This window comes from Zootoca vivipara, chromosome 3 (assembly GCF_963506605.1).
Source record: "Zootoca vivipara chromosome 3, rZooViv1.1, whole genome shotgun sequence".
NCBI classification, from domain to species: domain Eukaryota; kingdom Metazoa; phylum Chordata; class Lepidosauria; order Squamata; family Lacertidae; genus Zootoca; species Zootoca vivipara.
Window position 1 is genome coordinate 27,500,472 of NC_083278.1, and position 24,954 is coordinate 27,525,425.

The window sequence follows — 24,954 nt, forward strand, 5'->3', positions numbered from 1 at the left end:
GCATAGGTTTTCCAGCAGAACTAGTATATGCAAAACAGACTACAAAATACGCTTTAAAAAACCCAGAGCTCTACATAACCACACTTCTAATCTTTTATATGCCACATAAATAAATCTCTTTTCTGTTTGGACAAAACAGAAAGCAAATTTTAGGTGAAAGAGAAAAAATCAAGTGAAGCAGCCTGAAGCATAGTTTATATACCAACATTTGTACCTCAGATAAGAGGATACATTAACACTAAGCAATTTTTGCACAAATCTTTTAAGAGGGACTCTCACATGTAATTTATAGGGTACAAGAAGCTAAGACACTGCAATCCTGCATTTCCAAATCCAGGTGCTAAGTTTAATCAAGGAATACCCCTAGAATATGTACATACCTGTTTCTGCAGATGAATGCAACCCCTATCAAGAGCTGGCCATCTACCCAATTCCGAGATCCAAGAATCACCAAGACACACCATCTCCTCCTTTATCAGGGTTCAGTGTCCATTTACTGGCCTGCATCCAGCTCATTACAGCAGCCTGGCACTAATCTAGATACAAACCCCTACCCCAACTAAGATGGTAAGAAGAAGTAGAGCTGGGTGTCATCGGCATATCGGTGGCACCCTACTTCAAATTTGGCTTCAGCAAATGGTTCCCTACAGATGTTAAACAATATTGGGAGCTGGTAAACAACATGGGGACCTTTGTGGGACCCTGTAGTTCCAAGTGCCATAGAGTTGGAAGAGAAGAACACCCCCATGCTGCTTTCTGAAAGCAGTGGAACCACAGTAACCCCATGACCCTTACTTCCCACCCACAGAGCCAATTCAGTAAGATATTGTAGCTGATGGTCTCAAAAGGTACTGAGAAGTTCAAGAGATTCGATAGGATCAGACCCCCCCCCCCAATTTCGCTTCTGAAGGAAGTCATTTGCCGGGGCGACCAAGGCAAATTCAGTTGTGTGTGTAGATAATCTGTCTTCTCTACAAGCTTCTCTACAAGTTGGCTAACCACCAACCTCTTGAGCACTTTGCTCAGTAAGGGCAGTAGCTTTGCAAACTGCTAGAATACGGGATACTTTTGCCATTGCCACCCCCCTCCCCTTGTCTTCTCCCCTCCGTACCACTGTTTATTGTTCAGTGTGTGTGTGTGTCTGTGTGTTTTACGGTTGTTAAGGGAAAACTTAATACAGTATTAATAAAAGCTTTGAGCAACACTGAGTCAGGAATATGATAAAGCAACACCCAGTCTTATATAAAAGAGTCATAAATCTCTTCAAAATGCCATAATAAAAAGCAAAATGTCTAGCCATTAGGTGGATTGGGGAGACATTAAGACAGTTAAGATTTGGGGTGGGGGGTGGGGACTGGCCCTGTTAGCACCTTAACAAAAAAAAATGTGCCATAAGCTTCTCTGGATCAGAGTCTACTTCATGCCACGATACATTAAATTAGTTACAGGGCTCTTGTTGTTTTTGCTACAGCAAACTAATATGGTGGCCCTTCTTGGAGACTGAGGAAGTTACGTTACATATGCTACAACAAAATGAAAAAAATAAAGATATATATATATATATATATCTGGCATCTACTAGATATCCTGAAGAATACAACATTTTGCCATTCAAGAATGCCATCCTCAGCTGGAGTAACATGATTTTATACACCTGAAGGTGGGACTTTACTCTCTGAAAGGACATTCCATGCAGCCACTAGGTAAAAGTGCTCTCATTTGGCTTCCACTTTTTAAAAAACCTAAGTAGACCACATGAAATTACTCTTCAGTTTTGCCAATATAAAAATTGCCATGTTTCTCTTTCTTACTGGTTCTCAGCCACAAGAAACCTGTGTGTTTTGCTTAACTTTTGAGACAGATATAGAGAACTTTCTAGATGTTATATGTTTTAAGAATGAGGAATCAGCCGTTGTGTATTTCTTCATCCCAATATCCCTAGATGTAACTGCAAACCTGCCTAGCTTGTAGCAATACCTTAAGACTGATACTAAAATGCAGACTTTAATGGTTTCTATCACCAAGCCAGTTTTTCTACTTCCCTTAATAGCCAATTTGATGAAGAGTTCTAGAACTTGAAAGCTTTCTCACTATTTTGTGACATTACGGTTGGTCTAATAAAAGTATAGCCCTCTTGTGAATCCTGGAATTATGAGTAACCAGAAGTTCTTCTTTCTGTGTGACAGGTTTCATGGACAGCAGACCAACTAATTAGCACCTAGTTTTTCAGGTAATTATTCGGCTAGCATAAGGGGGAAGAGAAGGAAAGGCCCATCTAAGCTCATCATTCTGTCACCAACAGTGACCAGCTAGATGCCTCCTGGGATGTTCCCAAGCAGGGCGTGTTTGCTCCCAGAGTTCATAATTACAGGAAAACTGTATATGGTGGTTCTGTTCTTGAGTACCATGGCTAACAGGCACTGAGACACCTGTTTTTGCCATGAATTTGTCTAATCCCCAAGCTAATACTCACCATTACACCTTGCAGCAATTAATTCTATAACTATAGTAACCACGATACTCCCTATTGTATCTTTGCTATTTAAAGCAACCATATTCAGAAGCTGTTTCTAGAACAGCCTAAACCTGTTTCCTTCAAAACATGCAGGTGACCTGAAGAATACTAATAAAATCCTTTCACTTAAAACTTAGGTTGATCAAAGGTGCTATTATGATAATATGAAACATAGTAATGTAAGATATTACAATCATAGGTAATAAGTTGTGGGGATATATATATATATATATCTATAAACTTTGTTAATAATGATTATACTCCAATATAAATAATGAAATCTACTGAACTTTCTTCAAGACAAACTTCACTAAGAACTATTGTTTAATGCTAATAGCAAGTTCCTGTGGTAGACAAAACTAAGAGTGAAAAATTGCTTGTCTTAACAACAAAGAAAAAAAAACTACCAAGCCCAAAGACTAAAAAGTCAAGCCCTGTTCTAACAAATTCATAAGCAATTCTAATCGCTAATGGTGTTTTTTTTGGGGGGGGGGCAGCACTGGTAAGCTTCTGGTGTAGAGAAATTAAATTATCCACCAATTCTAGCAAAAATTTGGATATGGATTGCAAAAATTTGATTGCTGCTTATAAACAGAACAATATGAAGTTGGTTAATGAGGCAAGGGATGCAAGAAAAGTTTGGAGATATTCTTTAGACTGGTTCAGACAGGCTGACAGCTAGCTGGAAACAGGTCTTGTGACCAATCCGCATGGGTGCACATTAGGGTTTAAGGGGCTGCAATCCATTCACAATGACACAACACACTGCTGAGTCTCTCTGGGTGTAGCCCTATGTTGTATTTTTAGACAGCGGACTGGTGTGTGTCCAAGAGGGGCACCTCCTTTGATCCTTCCCCAGCACCATGTCTGGCTGTAGAAACAACCATCCCCAGAAGAAATCAGTGCAACATCCAAATGAGCCTCTCAAACACAATTCAAGGGGAGGGGATGGAATTAACTGCAAGCCCGGTGAATGAAACAGAGGTGTTAGCCTTACTTCATTAACTTTTGCCTTTTGGCGGTGTCCTTGAAACTTCTAAATTCTTCTCCAGCTTTAATCTCAAAGAACTTAGGTTCCAGGACTGTTTGCTGATCCTCCTTGAACCACTTCTGCTGTTTTAATTTTTCCTCTTGGCGTAGAAGTCTGCGCTGTTTCCTGACCTCTTCAACCCAACCTTTTTCATCATCTGAAGTCTCAGAACTTTCTGCATCACTTGGTTTTCCTTCTGGTTCTTCCTCTTCTTCCTGCAGACAAAAATAACTACTTTAAAAAAAAGAAAGAAAAACAGCAACAAGCCACCACCCCCCTCCCCACAACACACTAGTTAATGTTCCTTAGAAGAACAATTTATCCAATTAGAGTACGTGACACTCTACAGATGCACTCTTTGGAGAGGGCTATAATTCTAACGGTGGGGGTTGGGGTGGTTAAATGGCATGGAACACAAGGGAACAGAAGGCATTTGCAACAGTGTTCTTCATAAAACTACATTATTAAATAAACAGTTCTAGTTCGGATATATACAACTCTCAGAAAGAAAAGGAGCAGAATAAATTTAATAATTTGGATGCAATCTTCATAGAAGAGAGGAACACACAGCAACAAAATCTCTTTTTGTCAAATATTCACTGATCCCATCCCCAGTCTCGCCCCCACACCCGTAGCATGTGATTTAGCCTGGCCCCATTTGAACATCTCACAACAACAACAACAACCAACCATTACTACTGGGTTACAAAACCACTTAGATCACAGTTACACAACTACCTATTTGCCTGCCTATAAGAGGAAAGGGACATTGGCAACCAGCTGGTAATAATTAAGATCTTCTGAGTCCAGAGTAGGCTTCTTCAGGAACAACTGAACCACTCCCTCACTCAAGGAGACACTGAACTATTCCTGGACCCAGCTGGTCAACCCCTCCCTGCTCACTGCAATGGGCCCTAGAAGGACAGGTAGCCACAAAGTGGGCAACACTTGGTCAAGCATATTTGTCCACATCCTCAGGCCTCAAAAGCTGAAATTTTTATTTTAAAATGCAAGACCAGATAGAAGTAGTCCAAATATGAAAAGAGAGTTGGAGTAAAATCCCCAGCTCAACCACCATTCTCATGTCTACCGGTATTGAAAAAACCAATTCAAGAGTTGGTCCTGCTACATGGATTAGGTCAGGCAAAGGCAAACTTGGCCCTCCAGATGTTTTGGGACTACAATTCCCATCATTCCTGATCACTGGTCCTGTTAGCTAGGGATCATGGGAGTTGTAGTCCCCAAATATCTGGAGGGCCAAGGATTAGGTCAACAAAATGTTGGGACAGCTTCCAGAGTCCTCAGCCTCCTCTGTCAAGGTAGCACTGGCATGAATGCTGAGGTCTTTCAGGACCAACATCCTGCGGTCCTAAACACCAAATCAGAGAGAACCTCTATCAGTTCAGGCTGAGAAAGGCAGAATCCCTTATCTGGCACAGCTGCCCAACACACCAAACACAAAGTGGAAATTGTGACCCATCTCAACAGGAAATCTGGAGAGGGAGAAGGGATTATTATACATGACAGAAACACCACCTCCTTAAGTCCTCAAGCTTATCCTGGCACTGAATTGAGCATTCGGGGGAACACAGCTGAAGAGATCAACTCCACCTAACTCATCCACCCAGGTTTGGGTGATCCAAGCTAGTTCAAGCTCATTATCCACGATTTATTGAAGCACAGAGTTTTTAGTATGTATATTCTTGCATGCTCATAGACATTTTAAAGCATAGCTGACTTGCACCCCGAATGCAGTGCCTCTCATATTCAGCCCTACCTGTGCCTTGCATGTTATCTGTGCTTAGAGTATAATTATGGAACATTCATCACATGTTATGTGAGGGAGGCAAATACTCCCCTTGTTGGATTGCCTGGATGTGTACCTGAGGGCAGGGTTAGGTGGAGAAAATAAGGCTATACAGAGTCCTATTGGGAATCCTCTGTATAAGGGCACTGAGTCCCCAATGTGATTGGATGGTGTTCACATTCTTGCAAATGTATGTTAGAGAACAAAAGGCAAATCCTAAAACCTCACAGATTTACCTCTCCTAGGGTTTCTTGGTGCTCCAAGATCTTTAATTTCTGTTTCCTTTTCTCACTTATTTTGGAAACAAGTGGATTAAGCAGTCTGAACTCTTCACTCTTCTCATCCACCTGGAAATCTGGGTTCTCAAACATGACTTTGAAGCGATCATCATTAAGAATGCTAGGCATTTTCTAGAAGGAAACAGAACAAAAACGAAGTCAAGAGCTGGCTATAAAGCTTACAACTTTCTAACAAACCTGGTTTGCCGTCAGGTTTCACAAAGCAAGAAGGCCTTCTGTAAAATAAAGGCTATATTTTCTTCACCAGAAGGGAAAGGGGAATAATTAAAATTGTCATTCTGCCAAGAGATTCCTTTGTCATTCAATGAACAACACTGGACACCACACACCAAACTTCATATTGCATATAGCACATGTTTCATATACTAGACATAACTATTGAAGTGAAAATATCCCAAAAAAGTTTAAAAACATTGGATGGAGACAAACTGTGACCAAGGATGACTCACCAACAGCATCAACCTAAATACTTTTCATGTACCACAGAGCCAAGTCATGGGAAGGGTAGGAAATACTTTGGATGTCTAACTATTTTAAGCTGTTGTCTAGAAATGTGAAATCAAAATTTTCCAGACTTGCTTATGATATGATCACAAGCTACTAAAATAGGATGGCAACCACACATGGAATGGAAAATACATCTGCCCCACAAAGGATGTCTATTGTAACTCTTCATGTACCTGTCAAACACACATGTATCCATGCCTGTTTCTACATATGTGCATTTCTGCATATCTCATCTGAGATATTTCAAAACTAAATAACGTTTGAAAAATCTACAGCAAGAAGAAGAATAGCTATGTATATCAGGCAGACATGGTGTTGGCAGCCTGCACAGACTTCTTTGAGGAACATGAAAAGGATGGAAGTCGATGCCCACCTGGTGCTTGGCAACATGTCTGTATGAACCATTAAACAGACATTGCTGGAAAGTTTGGAGCCAAATCTTTTAGTCACAGACACCATTAAATTAAGCAAGTCTAGTATGGGAAAACTTGGGCAGCTGGAATGTCTCACTTACGAACTTCAGCAAGCGTGGCAGCTTCATCTTTAAAGTGAGCCATATTTTTAATTAAGATTATGACGCTTTAATGAGTAGCTTAGTAACAAATGCTCAATTTTTTTATTAGTTAGGAAAATGCCATTTGACTGCTGCCGTTGGAAAAGTACTAACACCTGGGAATCGATCTGGTCCAACAGCATGTTTGTACAGCTGCCCAGAAAGGAAAATTCTTTGAGCAGCTATGGCAGGTCTAAAAATATGCAAAAAGAACAACTAAGAGGAATATTACTAAGGCCAGCTGCTTTATGGCCCATCAGGGAAACAGTCAGGTGCTGGCGCCATAAATTATTTTACATTTAAAGTGAGAAAGCTGTAAAGGCCAAGTTTAAAATGTCAGACGAGCCAAGGACGTAATGCTTATGTGATAAAAGCTGCTGCTTCTCCCACCCACTCATGCTGCCTAGGTTTTGACTTTCCTATGCAGAGAAGCTGGGTTGGAGTTAATAGTGATCAAAGCAAACTCAGGCTATCACGCATGACAACTTTTATCACAATATTAACTCCACGTCAACTTCTGCATCTTGGTACTCTTGATAATTTCCTCAATTACTGCACACAAAATTTTGCCTTAGCTCAATGGTAATATGCTTAGTAACAGGCTCAGGTTAGAAATATAGTAGACACAGAGGCTTATGAGCGAGGTAACCTATTAGTACTATTCAAGTGCTGATTAACTGCAAACAGGTTATGTTCTGCCAAGTCAAGTAAGCATATGAAGTGACCTTACACCTGTTCGAACTATTGGCTCATTAGTTCCAGTACTGTCTACCAAGGCCGGGGCTAGGGAAAATATCTTTCCTAGCCCTGCAAGCAGAGACCCTTTAACCAGAGATGTCAGAGTTTGAACCAAGGGCAATCACTGCAAGGGACATTATCTCTCATGGTTCTACAGCTCTCTACCCAACTGCATATAGAAATACGCTTACCCTGAAAACAGAAGCACTGATTCAATTTGGCATGTCTAATATTTGAAGGCCTCTCCCATTTTACTATTGCTGTACAAAAGCAATGGCAGAAACAGGGAAGGATATCCTCTTACCTTTTGCTTCTTTCTTCTTGTATTTTGTGGCTCTTCTCCTTCCTCGATCAACTTCAGCGCAAGCTCTTTATTAACCTTGGGAAGTTTCTAGTGAATGAAAGAAATGTTAAAATTATGGGCTACTGAACAAACCGCACTTAAGTCAAAGGACATTCTGCAGCCGTGGTTTGTTTCAGCATACTCTGCTCCGCGTCCACCGCTGGCTTGTTACCCTTAAGACTTTGCGGTGCCCAAATGCTGGCACTGCCTTCCATGCCCCCCTCCCCATTGCCCTTTTTGTTGCTTGGCTGTAGGAGCAAGGGTATGGAAATCTTCTTGGTGGTCTTATACAGCTCTTGTCAAACAGCCATTCTCCCCTTCCATTCCTCCAGGAAAGAAACACCCACACTCCTTTGCGGCTTGATTCTTTTATCTGTCAACCATCGGTTTTTACCATGTATTTAGACTTTTGAGTTTAGTAAGCATTGCTTAAGTTGGTACCACCTTCAACCTCCTTTCCCCTACACTCTGTGCTGCCGGGTGCTTTGAATTTTACTAATGTATTTTACTAATGCACACACAAGCAGCTTCATCTGTTAAGTTGTAATGGCTGTCAGAAATTGAACCTCTTTTAAATTAGATGCTTTGCAAGTATTTACTTTGGTTATTTCTCCTCACTTAATCAGAGTACCATATTCTGACAATATAGGAGAGGCTGTTGATCACGTGTGACATCCAACAGCGTCCTCCCCCCAGGGTGAAAGATTTCTGCACGGGCAATGGTAACCTCCTTTCTTCTTTTCTTCCCCCTCCAAATCTGCTCTGGAGGGGTCAGGGACCCTTCCAGAGGAGATAAGTAAATGTGCATAGCAGGGGGAAGAAAGGGGTCCGTGGAACACTAAATATCACCCAGTGTGTCTCAGAGCATCACAAATGTACAGGATTGGTAGAGTAACTCCTCCATCACTCCATAATGGACTGTTTATGGAAACTTCATTGAACAGTTAAAACTGCACCTTTACCTTTAGTTGCACTCTTTGTGCCCGCGTTTCTTCAATCTTCTGCCTAATTTTCTCTCTTCTGTATTCCTCATAGGCAAAAGGATTCACCATCATTTTTACCTGCAAACACAAAACAGTAAGTGGCGAAAAGGAAAGAACTCATAAGATGCCCTATTTCTAAGCAGCCATATTTTGCCCAGTTCACCTTGTGATACAGTCGTATGTCCATGAAAAAGCCATGCATATATGCTCGGAGAAGTGGTGATCCAATAAGATGAGCCAGCCCTGAGGTGGAGAGGGGCAGGGGGAAGGGAGAGAGAGAAAGAGACACGACAGAAAATATTAATGTATCAGGAAATATTTTGGCTACATCACAGAAGGTATTTTTTTTTAAAGTAAAATAAAATTGGGCTTGTAATTTTCTTGGGGGATGGTTGTACATAATCATTTGCAAAAATTGTGAAAGTTCCCATTTTGCAGGCTTCACACATGTTCAGAACCTGGCAGACATTGGAACGTATTTACACCTTCACTGCATACAAAGGTTCGCCCATTTTTCCAACAACATTATTGGGAGTGTGCCATGTGTGAAAGGAGCCCTTTGAATGGGTTGCCTTTCCAACATGGCAATAGGGATAAAATGTACACTTGATATACGTTGCCAGGCAAAAATCTGCAAACTGTCATGTAAAATTTCTTGCTAGCTTGATGTAGGCTTTGTAGGAAAAAGGAAAAAGACGAGGAGTCGTGTGTTGTACCCACAACTCAGTCATCGCGTCAAAAAGAGATGGGCTAGGATAGGCAAACCAACACTGCTGGCCTCTCTCTCTCAGCAGCAGGAGGCAGCAACTACAGCAGCATGTAAACAAAATGAGTAACTGAGAGCAGAATTAATGAAAAAGAACAAGAAAGAATAAATTCTTGCATCTTTCAAGGCAGTAATGTTTAGTAATGTTGTTTAGTCATGTCCGACTCTTCGTGACCCCATGGACCAGAGCACGCCAGGCACTCCTCCCGCAGTTTGGTCAGACTCAGGTTGGTAGCTTCAAGACACTGTCCAACCATCTCATCCTCTGTCGTCCCCTTCTCCTTGTGCCCTCAATCTTTCCCAACATCAGGGTCTTTTCTAGGGAGTCTTCTCTTCTCATGAGATGGCCTAAGTATTGGAGCCAGGCAGTAATACTGTACCTAAATTGTCAAGGTCTTTTCTTGTTACGAACTTGTAGTCATCATATACAGTCGTCTCTGGGTTTTCCTCCAGCTCTTCTGTCAAGTTATCAAGAAACGAGCACCATTTTGGAGCAGGACCTAAAACCTGTAAATGCACCAAGGTTAGTCGTAACCACTGTTTCTGTGACATTCCAACAGCTGTTATAACATAATTTGTCATTATTTTAACCAGAACACTGAACTTCTAACTTTGCAGACAAGAGGACAGCCAGATGAGGAAGCCTGTTTAGACTGTACAAGTCCTGGTAAGATGCAAGTCTGAACAGTATAAGTGAAGTACAGTCAAACCATTAAGCTATAGTAATTGTGTGGCAAACTGCGGTTCAAAAACAAATACAGGGGATTCAGTCCACCCACTATATACAGTGGTGCCTCGCAAGACAAAATTAATTCATTCTGCGAGTCGCTTCGTCTTGCGATAATTTTGTCTTGTGAAGTGTGGTTTGCTGCGGCAAAAAACAAACAAACCGCCAAAAACCACAAGATGCCATTTCTTAATAGAAGGTGCATTAATGAAGGTATTCACACAGACATGGCAAATTCATGCAAATAGGTTTACCACATATTGCTAAAAGAGCAACACAATTAAATTAAAAAAAAATGATTTGTAGGTATGTTTTTCAGTCGTCTACTAGACTCATGTAAATCCACGTCAATCAGCACAATATTTATTGCAGCACTCCAAATCATTTATGGTGATGTAGGGTTTGCTGATTTTAACTCCCCCCCCCCACTTGTTGGAATCGAATAGATTCCAGTATGTGCAAGGTGTTGCGGGGGGAGGTGGGGAGGTCACAGAAGTTTTTCAGCTCCCTGATTTTAGAGGTCAGGGGGTCCTCCATAAAAAGCCTGCCATTGCAAGCCCACCCACCCCACAATACATATACAGCTTTCTCAGGATCCCAGTCAAGGCTACATGCAAACAGGCCCTGCTGGATCCAGGTCAGCAACTTCAACTTTTTTTTTTTTGTAAAACCTCCTGAAGGTTGTGTGTAGATATAGATAGACACAGATAAAAGTAGTTTACATACAGATCCCGTTCACCCGGTCAAATGCACTGCTTAATAAACAGATACTGTATGCATCAGCTTCAGACATCCACACATACCAGTTTCTGCAAGCAAGTGAAAAACCCAGCAAACTGCAGGTAACCATAGCTTCCTGTTACGCCCCAAACTGAGAAAGTGTGATGAATGGCTTCTAAACAATCCAGAATATATCAAACCATGGTTTTAAATTTGGGTTCAAGATTGTGGCTTGCTTGGAAGCCATTACTTATAATTTCCCTGTTTGGATGCAAAAGGAAGCTACAATGTTAACGGCAATTTCCTGGCTTGTCTGAAACTTGTGCACATCTTGACCGATTAAGCGAAGATTTGGCCACACAAATGTGAAGACTGTGGCACTAAATGCACATTTTCATTGTGCTGAGCTTAGAGCTGATCCTCCCATGTTTTGGAAATGCAATGTTTCATTCCCCTTTCCTCCACTTTGAGATGGACGCTAATGACATCATATGCCGAAACACTCAAATTAAACATGGGGGACAGGTTGAATACCACAATAATACATGGAATATGGATGAAACATTGTATGGATTCATACAGCCCCCCGGGAGGGGGGGGTCAGTTATGACCCCTGATGCATAGCTGCCAAGTTTTCCCTTTTCTCGCGAGGAAGCCTATTCAGCATAAGAGGAAATCCCTTAAAATAAGGGATAACTTGGCAGCTATGCCCTGATGCCACCCTACTGATGTATCACAAAATTAGGTTTCCATTTCCTCCAAAATTCAGACCGACTAAACCCTTTTCCACTGTTGATATCAATCTCTCTCCCACTTCATGCGCACACAGTCACACCCGGTGAAGCTAGATTATTTGAGTAACCGGAGAGTGCATCAAGGTAAACATCAAAAGCCCTCTCCCCGAGGGAAGGAAACAGGAAATAATGGCAAGTTCGGAATACCCAAAGCACCTACAAAATGGAACGTTAGAGGGTCTGCTTCCTTTTTAAAATTGTTATCAGTGGTGATAATTTAAGTGAAAACAAACAAGGAATTCTAAAAGGTCACGGTCACTATCCAAATACACTACTCGATTAACCCAAAAAAGTATATGTATCTTTGCTGTGCTGTACATATATGCTCTGAATACAATGGCTGAGACAATGTCCACTTGAGCTACTGTATATTATGTGAACAACTGTTCTACATTGGGGAGGGGTGTGGATTCACAAAAATGTCAGTATTGTAACACGTGGGAAAAACAGTAATCACAAAATATTACTTTAAAAACTAACATGGTTTCTGGATATTGAATGTCAGCTGTTTCTAGTGGACATTATTTTCCAATTCCAAGCTGTTTAAAAATATTTCATTGGCATCATTAACGTTTATTTATTTTGTGTATCCACACAATGTTTGGGGGAGAACTACCAATGACTAAAGATAAGTTGCATTTATACAACAGGCTGAGTTAAAAACTACTCATCCAAATATGCTGCGTCTGTTAAATTTAACTGCTGACATTTCTTGCGAAGTAAGCTGTTGTATCTCAGTGGACCACAATTTGTGAGGGTTTTTAGTGCGTCGTTGGTGCAATCTTAAAAGAAAAAGGTAACAGGGGGCACTTGTACCAGAGTTGCAGAAAACTGCCACAACGGAGAGCTACGCATATAATGAAACAGGGAGATTCAGACATATCTTTGTCCCTTTCAGAATCAGAAGAATCTTTATTTGCATCAGCCACTAGCCATAGCAATAAAATAAAATGTACTGAAGATAGAGGTAAAAACATAACTATACAAAATACACTTTGGAGGTTTGCATCAATAATCAAATAATAGATCTCATTCTAACCCCCCCTGCTAAAAACCTTGCAGTTTTTGTCCACCCCTTTTTTTGCTTTGCTAAATATCCTTGACTACACATAAAACCCCTGCTCCTCATTCTTTCCATAACAACGTCCTTGACATTGAATCCACCCCATCACAAATATCCTGCTATGAGAAAGTGCCCGAGCTAAGCATATTGTAGTTTTATTAAATTTATTTTTCAGCCTTATATGATAACCAGCACACATTTTTAAAAATTAAAGCTGCCCACCCTAGCTTTATACTTTCTGGGTCACCCTTAGATCTCTTTGAGTTTGGTTGCATGTGTGTATTTTGTCCTCTTCCAGTCACTGCTAATTATCTAGAGATCAAACTTTTTTTTTCCTTTTAAAGGATTATGGATGTATTGCTCATCGTCTGAGCAAGCTGCTCCAAGGAAGAGGATGCATTAACAATTTGTCAGAAGCTGACAAAGTAAATTGCTCCTTAGAACTCTAAACAACACATAAAGGTCTTCCATAGATAATTTCCACTCATTTCCTTCTTGCCGGGCATCTTTTATTTCCCTTCTCTACAGCTGTCCTAAATAAGCATCTCTGGAGGCCCGTGAGTGTCCCCATTATAAGATTCCTGTTTTTGTCCCCCACCCCTAGTCCAAACACTTAATAGGCATTAAGACATAAAGGTTTCAAAAGAGTACATATGGCCCGCCTTCAGCTTGCCAATGTCTTTCTTCGCCTTCTTCATGATAACCTGCCTGCAAGTCATCTACCACAGAGGTGTGTGTGTGTGTGTGTGTGTGTGTGTGTGTGTGTGTGTGTGTGTGTGTAAGAAAACAGGAACGCTTGGTAGGTCTGAAGTAACCTACAAGTCATACATTGCCTCCCCAACCCAAGATTAAAGGGCGAAACCTTCTACAAAAAGACCCACCGGAACTCCTCCATATTTCACAGGCATGCTAGACTGGCGTATTTGGGTCTTAATATATTCACATCCATGCAGTGAAATATCACATATTTACTCAGAATATAATAGGATTCATTGTGAATAAATAACTTGCCAGAGAAATTATACAGGCCATTACCGACCATAGGCCATTTACATCTGGGAAATGGCACTGGATTATTATTTTTTAAAGGCAGATTTGCTAAGCTTTGGTTTGGGGGGGGGCAGAACCGGAACCGGGGGGGGGGAGATGAGAGAGGGATGTTTTGTTAATTGTCTTATGCAGAGGTCCCATAAAAAGGTGAGTGAACAAAAGTAGTTATTCCACAGTAAAGGCCCAGTTTGGAAGCATCTCAGGTCTCCAATACCTTTGTAAACAGCACAAGACCTTTCACTCCAAAACATTTAAGTGGAACGAATGAATCCCATGGGCAGTATGTGGTCTGCCCCTGAATGAGGCTGCTTGGCATCCCTTGGAAGTCCTTAACACTCTGCAGGCATAAGCAACCCATTTCCTCCACTTCCCAAGCTCTACAGCAGGGATGGGGAAACCTGTGTAGTCCTCCAGATTATGTTGGACTACGGCTCCCATCATCCTTGACCACTGGCCATGCTGGCTGGGGGTGATGGGAACTGGAGTCCAACAACATATGGAGGGCTACAGGTTCCACATCCCCGCTGTAGAGCTTTCTACTGTGGTCCAGGGCAGAGTTATTCTACTTGAGCCAAATTGTAGCAGCCATTTACGAGCTGGATCCTATTCAATAATGCAGTGGCTCACTTCTAACAGCAGTATCTGTGCTTCACATCCGCTTATCGCGCGCACAGACACTTCCCAACGGAGCATCCAAATGTGTTAAGAGATTCTACCGGATGGCCCCCACAAAATTACTTCCCGAGTGTCACACATTGGATGGTTTCCGCACCTATGCCCACACGCGCGCATTTCCTTTGAGGCAACCTGTTTTGATGGGAAGTGGAGGATTTCCTTTGTTGTGAATAAGCCCAACGTGCTACTTTTGAGATTGAAAGTATTTATCTGAAAACAGATAGGAAACCCATGCTTCCTGTTTTGAGAAGGAAAAACAATCGTCCAACAGGTTACACTTAAAAATACTAGCAGACAAACCACAGCCTTCAACTTGAAATCCGTATTACTATCTGCAGACACAGATGCAGAAGAGAGACAGAGACCTAACATTGCATGAGCGTAATTTACAACGTTCGTGATATTTTAAAATCTGTATGAAAATGCCCTTAGGATACGCCCATTAAATGGTGCGTCCATTAAATCCCACATCTGTACCTGCTTTAATAGTTTTATACAAGCATTCATCTAAGTTGTGGGTGGAAAGACTAGGGTTTTTAACGGGGGGGGGGCAGGAAAAAAAGAGAGACATCTTGTGAAAACATAATTTAAACATTGACTGTTTTGTACTTCACCACTATAGAAAAAGTACTACCAAACAATAACTGTTATCAAGCTTCCCCCCAAGTGGAAAGAAGGAAGAGTTATTAACAAAGCCATCAGCGGCTGAAACAACTTTTCCCCTGAACAAATTATTTTAGAAACAATCATGGTCCTTCTCAGCTAAGATCTTTTAAAAGCACAAAATAAAATGGTACAATGGAAAGTCATGGTAATGTCCCGCAATTCTCTTTCACTGCCCCATCATAGCCTTTTCCCATCCTTAATATGAACTTCACTCAAGGCATTGGACAGTTCAGTGCTCCAGCAATATTCAAGAGATTCTTTCCAGAGGTTGCAGGGCTGTAATTCCCATCATTCATGAGCATTAGCCATACTCCCTAGAGCTGGTGGATATTGGGAGTCCAACAACATCCAGAGGGCCACAGGTTGGCAACCCCTGGCACACCGTTTGGAAGGCTGATTTCAGCCATCTTCCAGCATCCTGTTTATGGAAAACAATTCAGGTTTCCACAGCCAACATAACACAACACAACACCAACCAGAGTCGTTCTCTAATTTTCAGATCATTACATCCCCATGTTGTGTCCTGGAATGAAGTCCAAGAAACAAGTTGACAAAACATGCAACTAATTTGTATTAGCTTGTCTGTGGTTTCTCCCTTTTAATTTATATAACTGTGATCTTAAATTATTGTAAGCCATGTACACAGGCACTAAATGGGTATGGCGGAAATTGCGCAATCCAAGGGAAAACCTTAGCTTCCTGGTCTTATATGCAAATTAAAGTGGAGCTTTCTGCTTAAAGGACCCAGGTGGCGCCGTGGGTTAAACCACAGAGCCTAGGGCTTGCCGATCAGAAGGTCGGCGGTTCGAATCCCCGCTACAGGGTGAGCTCCCATTGCTCGGTCCCAGCTCCTGCCAACCTAGCAGTTCGAAAGCATGTCAAAGTGCAAGTAGATAAATAGGTACCACTCCGGTGGGAAGGTAAACGGCGTTTCCGTGTGCGGCTCTGGTTCGCCAGAAGCGGCTTAGTCATGCTGGCCACATGACCCAGAAGCTGTACGCCAGCTCCCTCGGCCAGTAAAGCGAGATGAGCACCGTAACCCCAGAGTCATCTGTGACTGGACCTAATAGTCAGGGGTCCCTTTATCTTTACCTTCTGCAACTTGAATCCACTAGTAAGCACCTTTATACTTTTGCACTTTCTAGCCGGGGTCCATAAATCATAGTTTTGGGGGGGGGGGGGTTGTATCTGGTGTAGGAGGTGGAAGACTGGATTTAGTTACAAACCTAGGAAAGCCAAGGAATGCAAGTATGGCTGCAGGCAAAATAAATGCAAACCTATCTTGAGGAATTTGGGGGATTTCACAGCACTCCTCTTCCTCATAATCCTAAAGGGAGGCTGTGATTGGCTGCACTAAAATTCTATGATATGCTTTCAAGTTCTATCAAAGTTCAGCAAAGGGAAAAAAAAACCCAAGTCATTAACCATTTACGGTACATTAATGTGAACTGGAAATAAAACAGCACCTTCTTCCCTTTCTGCACATGCCAATTTGCACTTACTCTGTGAAACCAAAACTGAACATGGTCTTTATTTTATTTTTCCTCCTCTCCTCTGGAATATTTCATTAAGGCAAAAAAACCCCGTGCTTTAAAATATTACCTGACCACAATTGCATGCCCTCAACCACACTTTGGCCTTCTGCTTCTAAGACTCCCAATTTATGCCACGTCACAAACCACTTTTGAAGCTAGGGTGGCTTTCAACACCAGTTTGTATTGTGGAATGGGAAAACTTGCAGCCTGGCCAATGCAATGGATGGTGGGAGTTGTAGTTCAAAACATCCGGAGGGCACCAAGTTGAGGGAAGGCTCTCTCAAGCCTTCCAAAAACGACCATTTTGTCGCACTGGCTGCATTTGGACACCATAATATTCCCATTTTATCTTGATGGGAGTTAGCCATAGCGAACCTTGGGTTCACATGTTTCCCCCTCTCAGGCATGGCTGGGAGGAGAATGGAAGCTTCTGTGACCGTTTTTGATTATATACATCTTGGTTTTATATTAAAACCTTAAACTGTGGTTATAATCTTGATTATGGTTTGTTGAAACAATCCAGTTTTGTAATCAACCATTTGAAGCTGGCTGGTTTCTAACAAATCATAATTAAGATTAACCACAGTTTGATGGCTTCAGAGGAAGCAACAAATTGCAACTATATCTGGACATTTAAGCTTCTTAATGCCTTTTGGCCACACCAGAAGAAAAGGGTTAACCATAGTTTACCATGTCATCTGAACACAGGAATTTGAAGCTTTGAAAGAAAGTCTTTACTGTAAGGCTCATTAATAAATTAACCTTTATTGCAAGGCTCATTAAATAATTAATCTTTCACGAGCTTCTTTCTTTTAATTCTGTATACTGCTGGTTGCTTTATCATTGTTTTAATGATATTTTCATTGTCTTGTTTTTTCATTGTCTGTGTTTCAATAACTATGATTAAAAAGTAACTCGCTTGATCCCAGATCTAATATTTATGCAGGTTTAGAGGCATAGAAAACTGATACTTTCTCTCCCAGTGGTTTTTTCCTGTTCTGCTAATTCAAAACTAAACTGTAATGAGTAAGAGAAAAGCTTTGAGGTTAGTTCAAAGCAATTCTGCTCTTTTAAAACCAATGTAGTTGCATTACTACAACAGGGTGAGAGTGAAATGTATCCATGATAAATTTCTGGTATATACTTTTTAGTAGCAAGTTTACACCACAGACTCAAACATACGTGTTAAAATCAGAACTGTATTACAATCAAAAACAAAGCACAGGGCTACTTCTCAGTGTCCAGAGATCATAATAGCAGAGAAATTTTTGCTTTACTTACTGGTATGTAGTAGATGCTCATTTTAGGAGCTTCATTGGCCGTGAACAGCATTCCTAAAGATTATAAGAGAATCTTGTAAAAGACAGGACATCCCCTCCCATTTTTAACTTTCAGAAATTTGAACTGCACACACTTGGTGAGAACATGAAATCCAAAGCTATTTCGAAAGAGAAATCGGAGAGCACTATAGACATACAGTGGTACCTCTGGTTGCGAACGGGATCTGTTCTGGAGGCCCGTTCGCAACATGAAAAGGCCGCATCCTGAAGCTCCGCGTCTGCGCAGGCGTGTGACGTAATTTGGCGCTTCTGCATATGCGCAAAGCACGATTTAGCACTTCTGTGCATGCACGTGCGCCGAACCTGGAAGTAACCTGTTCCAGGACTTCTAGGTTCAGCACGTCCATATCCCGAAAAGACGCATTCTAAAGCAGACGTAACATGAGGTATGACTGTACCAGCTCTGGCTCAGTAAAAGCTCCACTCTTTTTGAGTGCCCAGAGCTGTTCCTGTTTCCCCTTCTTCTCTTACCGCACACACCCTCACCCAGTCAAATGCACCTGCCATTTTATGCAGAAAGTCACCTTTCCAGACCAATCCTCAATGCAATCCAAGTATCTGAAAAATGGGGGGGGGGTATTTTTTGTTCTCCCTCGAAAGCAACAACAGATGCAGTCCTCCCATGAAATCAGTAGCAAAATGACCACAGATTTTAAGGGAGCAGGAATGAAAATTGTCAAATTTTCTGTTGCAGAGTTAATTCTTAGTAGCTCCAGGTGGTTTATATGAAATCTAGTCAGCTCTAGTTGGTTTAATAATTATTTCAAAAGTTTCTAATAGTTCTGTCAAGAAAAAGAAAACAACTTCCTAATGGAAGCAATATTCCTATAGACTGAAGGTGTGCACTCTTTGGAGCAGTGGCAGGATGCAGATACGATAGGGAGAAATCTGAATTAAAGAGATTCCTAGAGCTCTTTTGTTTAAACACGCTAATCCTGATCACTGTTTACAGGAAGAGGGACACACCTATTAAACCACAGAGCAGACTAATCAGATTATATGAAGAAATATTTCAGACTGGTTTGAATAACCTCCTCATTACTAAAACACTGTCACCTGAAATTATGCTGAGGAATGAGATCTTGTAAGTGTTTCATGATGAAGCCAGAGGATGAAAGAATGAAACATCCAGTTTTGACAAGGATATGATTTTTATGGGAAACGAAGGATTTGGAATTCAGGAATGAGCTGAAGTGTGCAAGATAAAACAATGGGAGACACAATTGACTACTTGCTGTTTTTTGGATATAGATACGGTAGTATTCCGACAGGAACAACCTTTTTAGACAGGCACTATTCTGCTTGTTCCATCACAAGCATTTCTGCCACACATGCACACTATGCAACAACAGGACAGGGCCTCACCCTGGCTATTGGAGTGAGGGGCCCATCAGTGGCACATGAAGTCGGGTGCTGGCTCTGGAGACCAAAATAAACCACACCCAGGTAGGAAAGCTACCAGAGGCAATCATTTTTGGACCAGCATGGTTACCTATCACCCGGTGAAGAATTTTCCACATACCTGAATTAGGATATATGCAAACATCATTAATATCATGTTCAGGCTCCAAGGATGTGAATACCTTCCCCTGAAACAGAAAAATATGCAACATAAAGGATTAACCCAGCTCTTTTAAAAGAGCCAGTTAGGCAATATAATAACCTCTCCATTGCATGCAAAAAGCTCCAGGTTCGACTCCTGCCATCTTCATTTGGGCTGGAAAGGACTCCTGCCTATAACACTGGAGAGGTGTTGCTAATCAGTGTTGACAATACTGGGCAGCTTTCCTATGTTGTTTAATTGGAGCGACCTTAATTAATTGGAAGAAAATGTTTTTAATCAACCAACTGATTCATCCATCAGAAGTGGTAGACCTAACATATTTCATGTCTCGCCTATCCAAACAGATTCTGAAGGCACCTTACTCCAACTGAAAAATACACAGGACCCACCCCCTTTAAAAAGCAAGGTTTCATCAGCCAAGCAAATATAAACAGTCTGAATCACTCTCACTTAAGCCTGCCTTTACTGAAGACATTTTCAAAGGAATCTTACGTAATTTTCACCTACTAATATTCACTGTCTGTGAAAGTGGTCAGCTCATGTGAAAGTTTTATTTCCTGCATGGTAAGGACTGAACTGCAGAATAGGAACTCTCCAGACCACAGCTTTCCAAACTGTGTGTCATGACACGTTAGTGTGCTGGCTGCACTGTGTAGGTGTACCATGCAAATGCTCCCTGCACTCTCCCCACCGGGGCTGGAAAGAGGTTAGTTTAACCTCTGGCTAGCTAGTAAAACTGAATTACTGTGTCGCGAAATGATGCGTGCCTAAAAAGTGTGTTGCCAACATTAATAGTTTGAAAAGCTCTGCTTTTATCATATTTTTAGATGTATTGTGATTTGGCTCTACTGCTGCAAGTCCCCCCCCCCTATGCTGCAACTGTTTAGATATATTTTTAATATTGTATTTTATCTTTTTGAGCTGCTACGAGAGCTAGACTATCGGGCAGCCAATAAAAATACCATCAATAAATCAATTAATAATTTCATGGAGTGTAAGGCTAACCATGGCTACTAGCCATGATGGTTATATTACCATCTGTGCTCAGAGGTAGCATCCCTTTGAATGCTAATTGCTGAGGATCATGAACACCGAGAGAACTATTGTGCTCACTTCCTGTTTTTCAGCTTCCCACAGTGAGTGAGACACTGTGAGCCTTTGGACCAGGCTTCCTCAAACTCGGCCCCTCCAGATGTTTTGAGACTACAATTCCCATCATCCCTGACCACTGGTCCTGCTAACTAGGGATGATGGGAGTTGGAGGCCAAAAACATATGGAGGGCCGAGTGTGAGGAAGCCTGCTTTGGACTGATCCAGCACGGTTCCTCTTATGCTCTTAAGCAGGCATCCCCAAACTTCGGCCCTCCAGATGTTTTGGACTACAATTCCCATCATCCCTGACCACTGGTCCTCTTAGCTAGGGATCATGGGAGTTGTAGACCAAAACATCTGGAGGGCCGCAATTTGGGGATGCCTGCTCTTAAGCATCCTTATTTGCTCTCTAACACTTTCAAGATGTGGGCTACAGTCTTCTCCGTTCAGAAGGCAACAGTGCATGTTAAGACATGCAGTTCTTTAGCCCAGTGCTCTGCAGTTATGATGCATCCGTCTACAACAAGCTCCATTTTATTTTATATAAACTTGGGTGAGGCCACCCAAATCGCTTCAGGCAATTTCCCGCTATAGCTATTTGGGCAGAAATGCTGAACATCCGAGTTCTATGCAGCCTCTTCGTTATATAAAAGAAGACTGATGAAAAATAAAGCGAGATGTTATGAATGTTTATGACCTGCAGTATACCTGGACTTTGAGAGGTGCAATAAATATGATCCAGTTGCAAGTAATTCAAGAACTGAGAACTATAAGCAAACTGCTCTTAAAATTCCAGGATATGTGCATTGTGTGTGTGTTTAAGCATAGGCATCCAAGCCATACGTACTGCACCACTAGCATAAAACTGCCTTCCATTGGCAGCCAGGTCCTGTATATCAGTGCTCCCCAACCTTTTTATCGCCGCGGACCAGTAGACGTTTGATAATTTTACCACGGCCCGCTGAGGGGGGGGGACGTTGATTGTTTATATTTTATTTAGATTGTTTTGATTTAATAATTTTAATTTAATTGTATTTAAATGTTCCTTGGGCGGCCCGGTACCAATTGATCCACAGACCGGGACCGGTCCGTGGCCCGGGGGTTGAAGACCACTGCTGTATATTAAAGAGAAGGCAATTGGCTGATTATGTCTTTGCATATGTGAAAGAACGAAAATCGGCACCTTCACTGAGAAATGAAACAAGGCCCACATGGTGCATATTAGGTGAATGGATTTGCAATTGAGTTGCAAATTGGGGCATTTAAGAAACTTGTGTGTAATAGTGAGAGAAATGACTGCAAGGCTCATACAGTGGCCTCCTCCTTCGAACAGGTGCCAGTGAGGAGGGCCCCCCCCCCACACACACCCCTTATCGCAAACATGCAATCTTTTGCTGAGCTGGGACAAATTTCCTACCTGCTGCGATAGGAATCAGCCTCATGCTTTTTGTGCTGTGTGTGGACATGGCCTTGCTGGACCGCTAAGGAAAGGACAAGTAATGGATTTCCCTCCCTTCCATGGGAAGTGTGTGGATTTCCCATTCCACTGTAACATTTTCCACATATGTATCCCGGGGGGAAATCACTCCAAAAGACTCACGTAGAAAGGAAAAGAAGCTTGGTCACAACCAGCCCTGATTCGCAAGTGGGGAGGGGGGTAGAAGATCTGCTGCTTTGAAGCGAGCATCATGTCGCCTGACCCAGTCGTTCACTTCTGGGCATTACGGCTTCTGCTTCTTGTTTCCTCCTTACCTAGCTTTCGCCGTCCGCAGCAATTATCTCCCATGTACAAGCAAAATGCACTGCGATTGCTTTTAAGGCCTTTTTATTGTTTTATCACCTGTTGTTCGCTGCCACGGACTCCTTTGGGAGGAAGTGCGGGATGTAAACTTGGTAAATAATGAAATAATGAATGCTAAATCAGGGCTGGGGAACTGGTGGCCTTTGAGATCCTGTCGTTCTCCCAACTCCCATCAGCCAGGGAAGATGGGATTTTGGAGTGCAGCAACACCTGGAGGGCCGGGTTCTCCATCCCTGTAGGTGAATCATGGCTGTTGCTTGCCTGCTGCGAGTGGCACATGCTGGGACAGCAGCAGGAAGGCCCGTATCCCTGGCTCAGACCGATGCTCAGTCTCATTAGAGCAGAGGGAAAACCACACCAAAGTCCAGGGGTGGGCAGAGCAGCTAGGCTGCATAGGCAAGGAAGTACAGACTTAAAATGGCCATTGATATTTGGGGGAGGGGGGAGAGATCTGGCCTAAACCTGTTCCATGCTGAATCTTCAATGATTCAGCTAATTAAGCAGATAAAAGGGTACAAAGAAGTTTGTTTCCTTTTGCACTCCTCCCTTTTTTTTCCTTGCGTGGTTAACAGCGTCACCTCCCCTCCTGGGTGCTTCCTTTCCCTCCCTGTTTAATTTTGCCACCCCACCCACTTCTGCTGCCTTCCGCCTCAGTAATTAACAGGAGGAAGGGTCTTCCCCCACCTCCACACTTTTGGAAAACAAAAGAGCTGGATGCTCCCCCGCTGCAGGCAAGTCTCTGTAGGTCCTCTCTGCCACACACCCTTCCTCTTTTCGCCACTGATTTTCAGCCAGAGACAGTTAAAGGAGACAGCGTCAGAGAAGGAGAGGCCAGTGGGAACACATCACCTTCCAAGGAAGAACAACTGCATCTGCCTTGCAGCCAGAAATCTCCTCATTTGACACTCCACAAGCCACTTTGAAATCTTGCAGGTGCAATTTGGAGAGGCAAAATATATTGATTCTTGTTGCCTAGGACTGCATGACGGACACATTCCAACATAGAATTAAACACATCCTCACAAACATGCACTGGGCTGCAGTCTATGGGTTGGATCCAGATTAAAGTCACATGGAAGGGGGTTGGCGGAAGGTGACTACCCTTCTCCCAGCCCCACAAAAGCTTCTCCCAGGGAAGACACAAGTTTTTTGGAGTGATACCTCTGGAAATATTGGAAAAAAATTATAATGGAATGGGAAATCAAAGGAGAAACTCAAAGGAAAGACAAAAGGAATGCAAGACTTACTGTGTCCTTGTTCCATAGTTTTATGATTCTTGAATCAGCAGAAATAATTAAATCTAATGAATTGTGGAACTGGATTGACTTGATAGGCAGGCCATATTGGTGATCCTTCACTATTAATGGGCTGTTTGATCGGAGGTCATAAAAAAGAACCTGGAAACAAGTAAAGGTCACCGGATTACATGTTCAATATTCAAAAGACATTAGAGGTCTAAAAATCATGTTAAGTTTTCAATAGGTAAATCATTATCAGCTAAGTATAAAGGATTTCCACAGTATTTCTGAAGAGGAATGAATAACAGCGTCATAGAATCATGAGATGTGTTTACTCTGTAAGAATTAAGCATGAGCCTTCAAACACTGAGATCTATAAAAAGAAAATATCTCTATAGATGAACAGAGCAGAGAAGCAGTGTTAAGCTTTGTCCTGGTTTGCACATCATGGTAAGACAGAGCAAAGTGGGTGTGATCTCTTCTTTGGGAGCCAGTACATTCACATTAAGCCATAGTTTGGCTTGTGTGAGAACGCAACTTTTAGCTTTTCTTAAGCATAACTCATGTTTGAACTTATTTAGCATAACTCACATTTTTCAACCTGCAGGACAGCAGAAAAGCTGTTGAACCTCCAGATCTGCCAAACTCTCATCCCACTGTATGCTTTACAAATCCCCCATTTGTATGTCGGGTGGTTGAAAAGAAGGGTGTGTGTGTGGAATTGGTCAGGTTGTAACAAGCTAATCTTAGAATCATCCAGTTATGAGTCTGGCCTTGTACTAATGTGCTACCATATAAAAAACATTTATTTTTCATTCACTCTTAAACATTTGAAGAAATAAATCCATCCTCCTCTGCCATTATTATTATTATTATTATTATTATTATTATTATTTCATTATTTCCACAAAAACACCTCAAAGCAACTTGCAATACAGGAATCAAGACTATGTTGCTATGAGTTCCCCCTTATGGGGAACCTTTGTAACAAGAGCACATAGTCAGCAAACCACCACCAAACTGGGCATGCAACAAATTGCCGTAGTTTTCCATGTATAACACAACCCCGTGTATAAGACGACCCCTACTTTTGGGAGCTGAAAATTAAGAAATCAGTATTTTAAAATTGTTCAGGTTTTGGGGGAATT

At 41.9% G+C, this 24,954-nt stretch overlaps 1 protein-coding gene across 1 annotated transcript in view; it reads right to left on the minus strand.

Annotated features, from left to right (window-relative positions):
• NOL10 (nucleolar protein 10) overlaps window positions 1-24,954 on the minus strand; it is a 37,125-nt gene that overhangs the window by 1,864 nt on the left and 10,307 nt on the right. Inside the window, exons 11-19 of the mRNA XM_035109856.2 lie at window positions 23,816-23,965; window positions 19,634-19,700; window positions 18,053-18,105; window positions 9,922-10,048; window positions 8,939-9,018; window positions 8,755-8,853; window positions 7,754-7,840; window positions 5,589-5,762; window positions 3,513-3,760 (exon numbers count right to left, since the gene is read on the minus strand). Coding sequence (XP_034965747.2) covers window positions 3,513-3,760; window positions 5,589-5,762; window positions 7,754-7,840; window positions 8,755-8,853; window positions 8,939-9,018; window positions 9,922-10,048; window positions 18,053-18,105; window positions 19,634-19,700; window positions 23,816-23,965 — 1,085 coding nt within the window. The remainder of the gene's footprint in view (window positions 1-3,512; window positions 3,761-5,588; window positions 5,763-7,753; window positions 7,841-8,754; window positions 8,854-8,938; window positions 9,019-9,921; window positions 10,049-18,052; window positions 18,106-19,633; window positions 19,701-23,815; window positions 23,966-24,954) is intronic.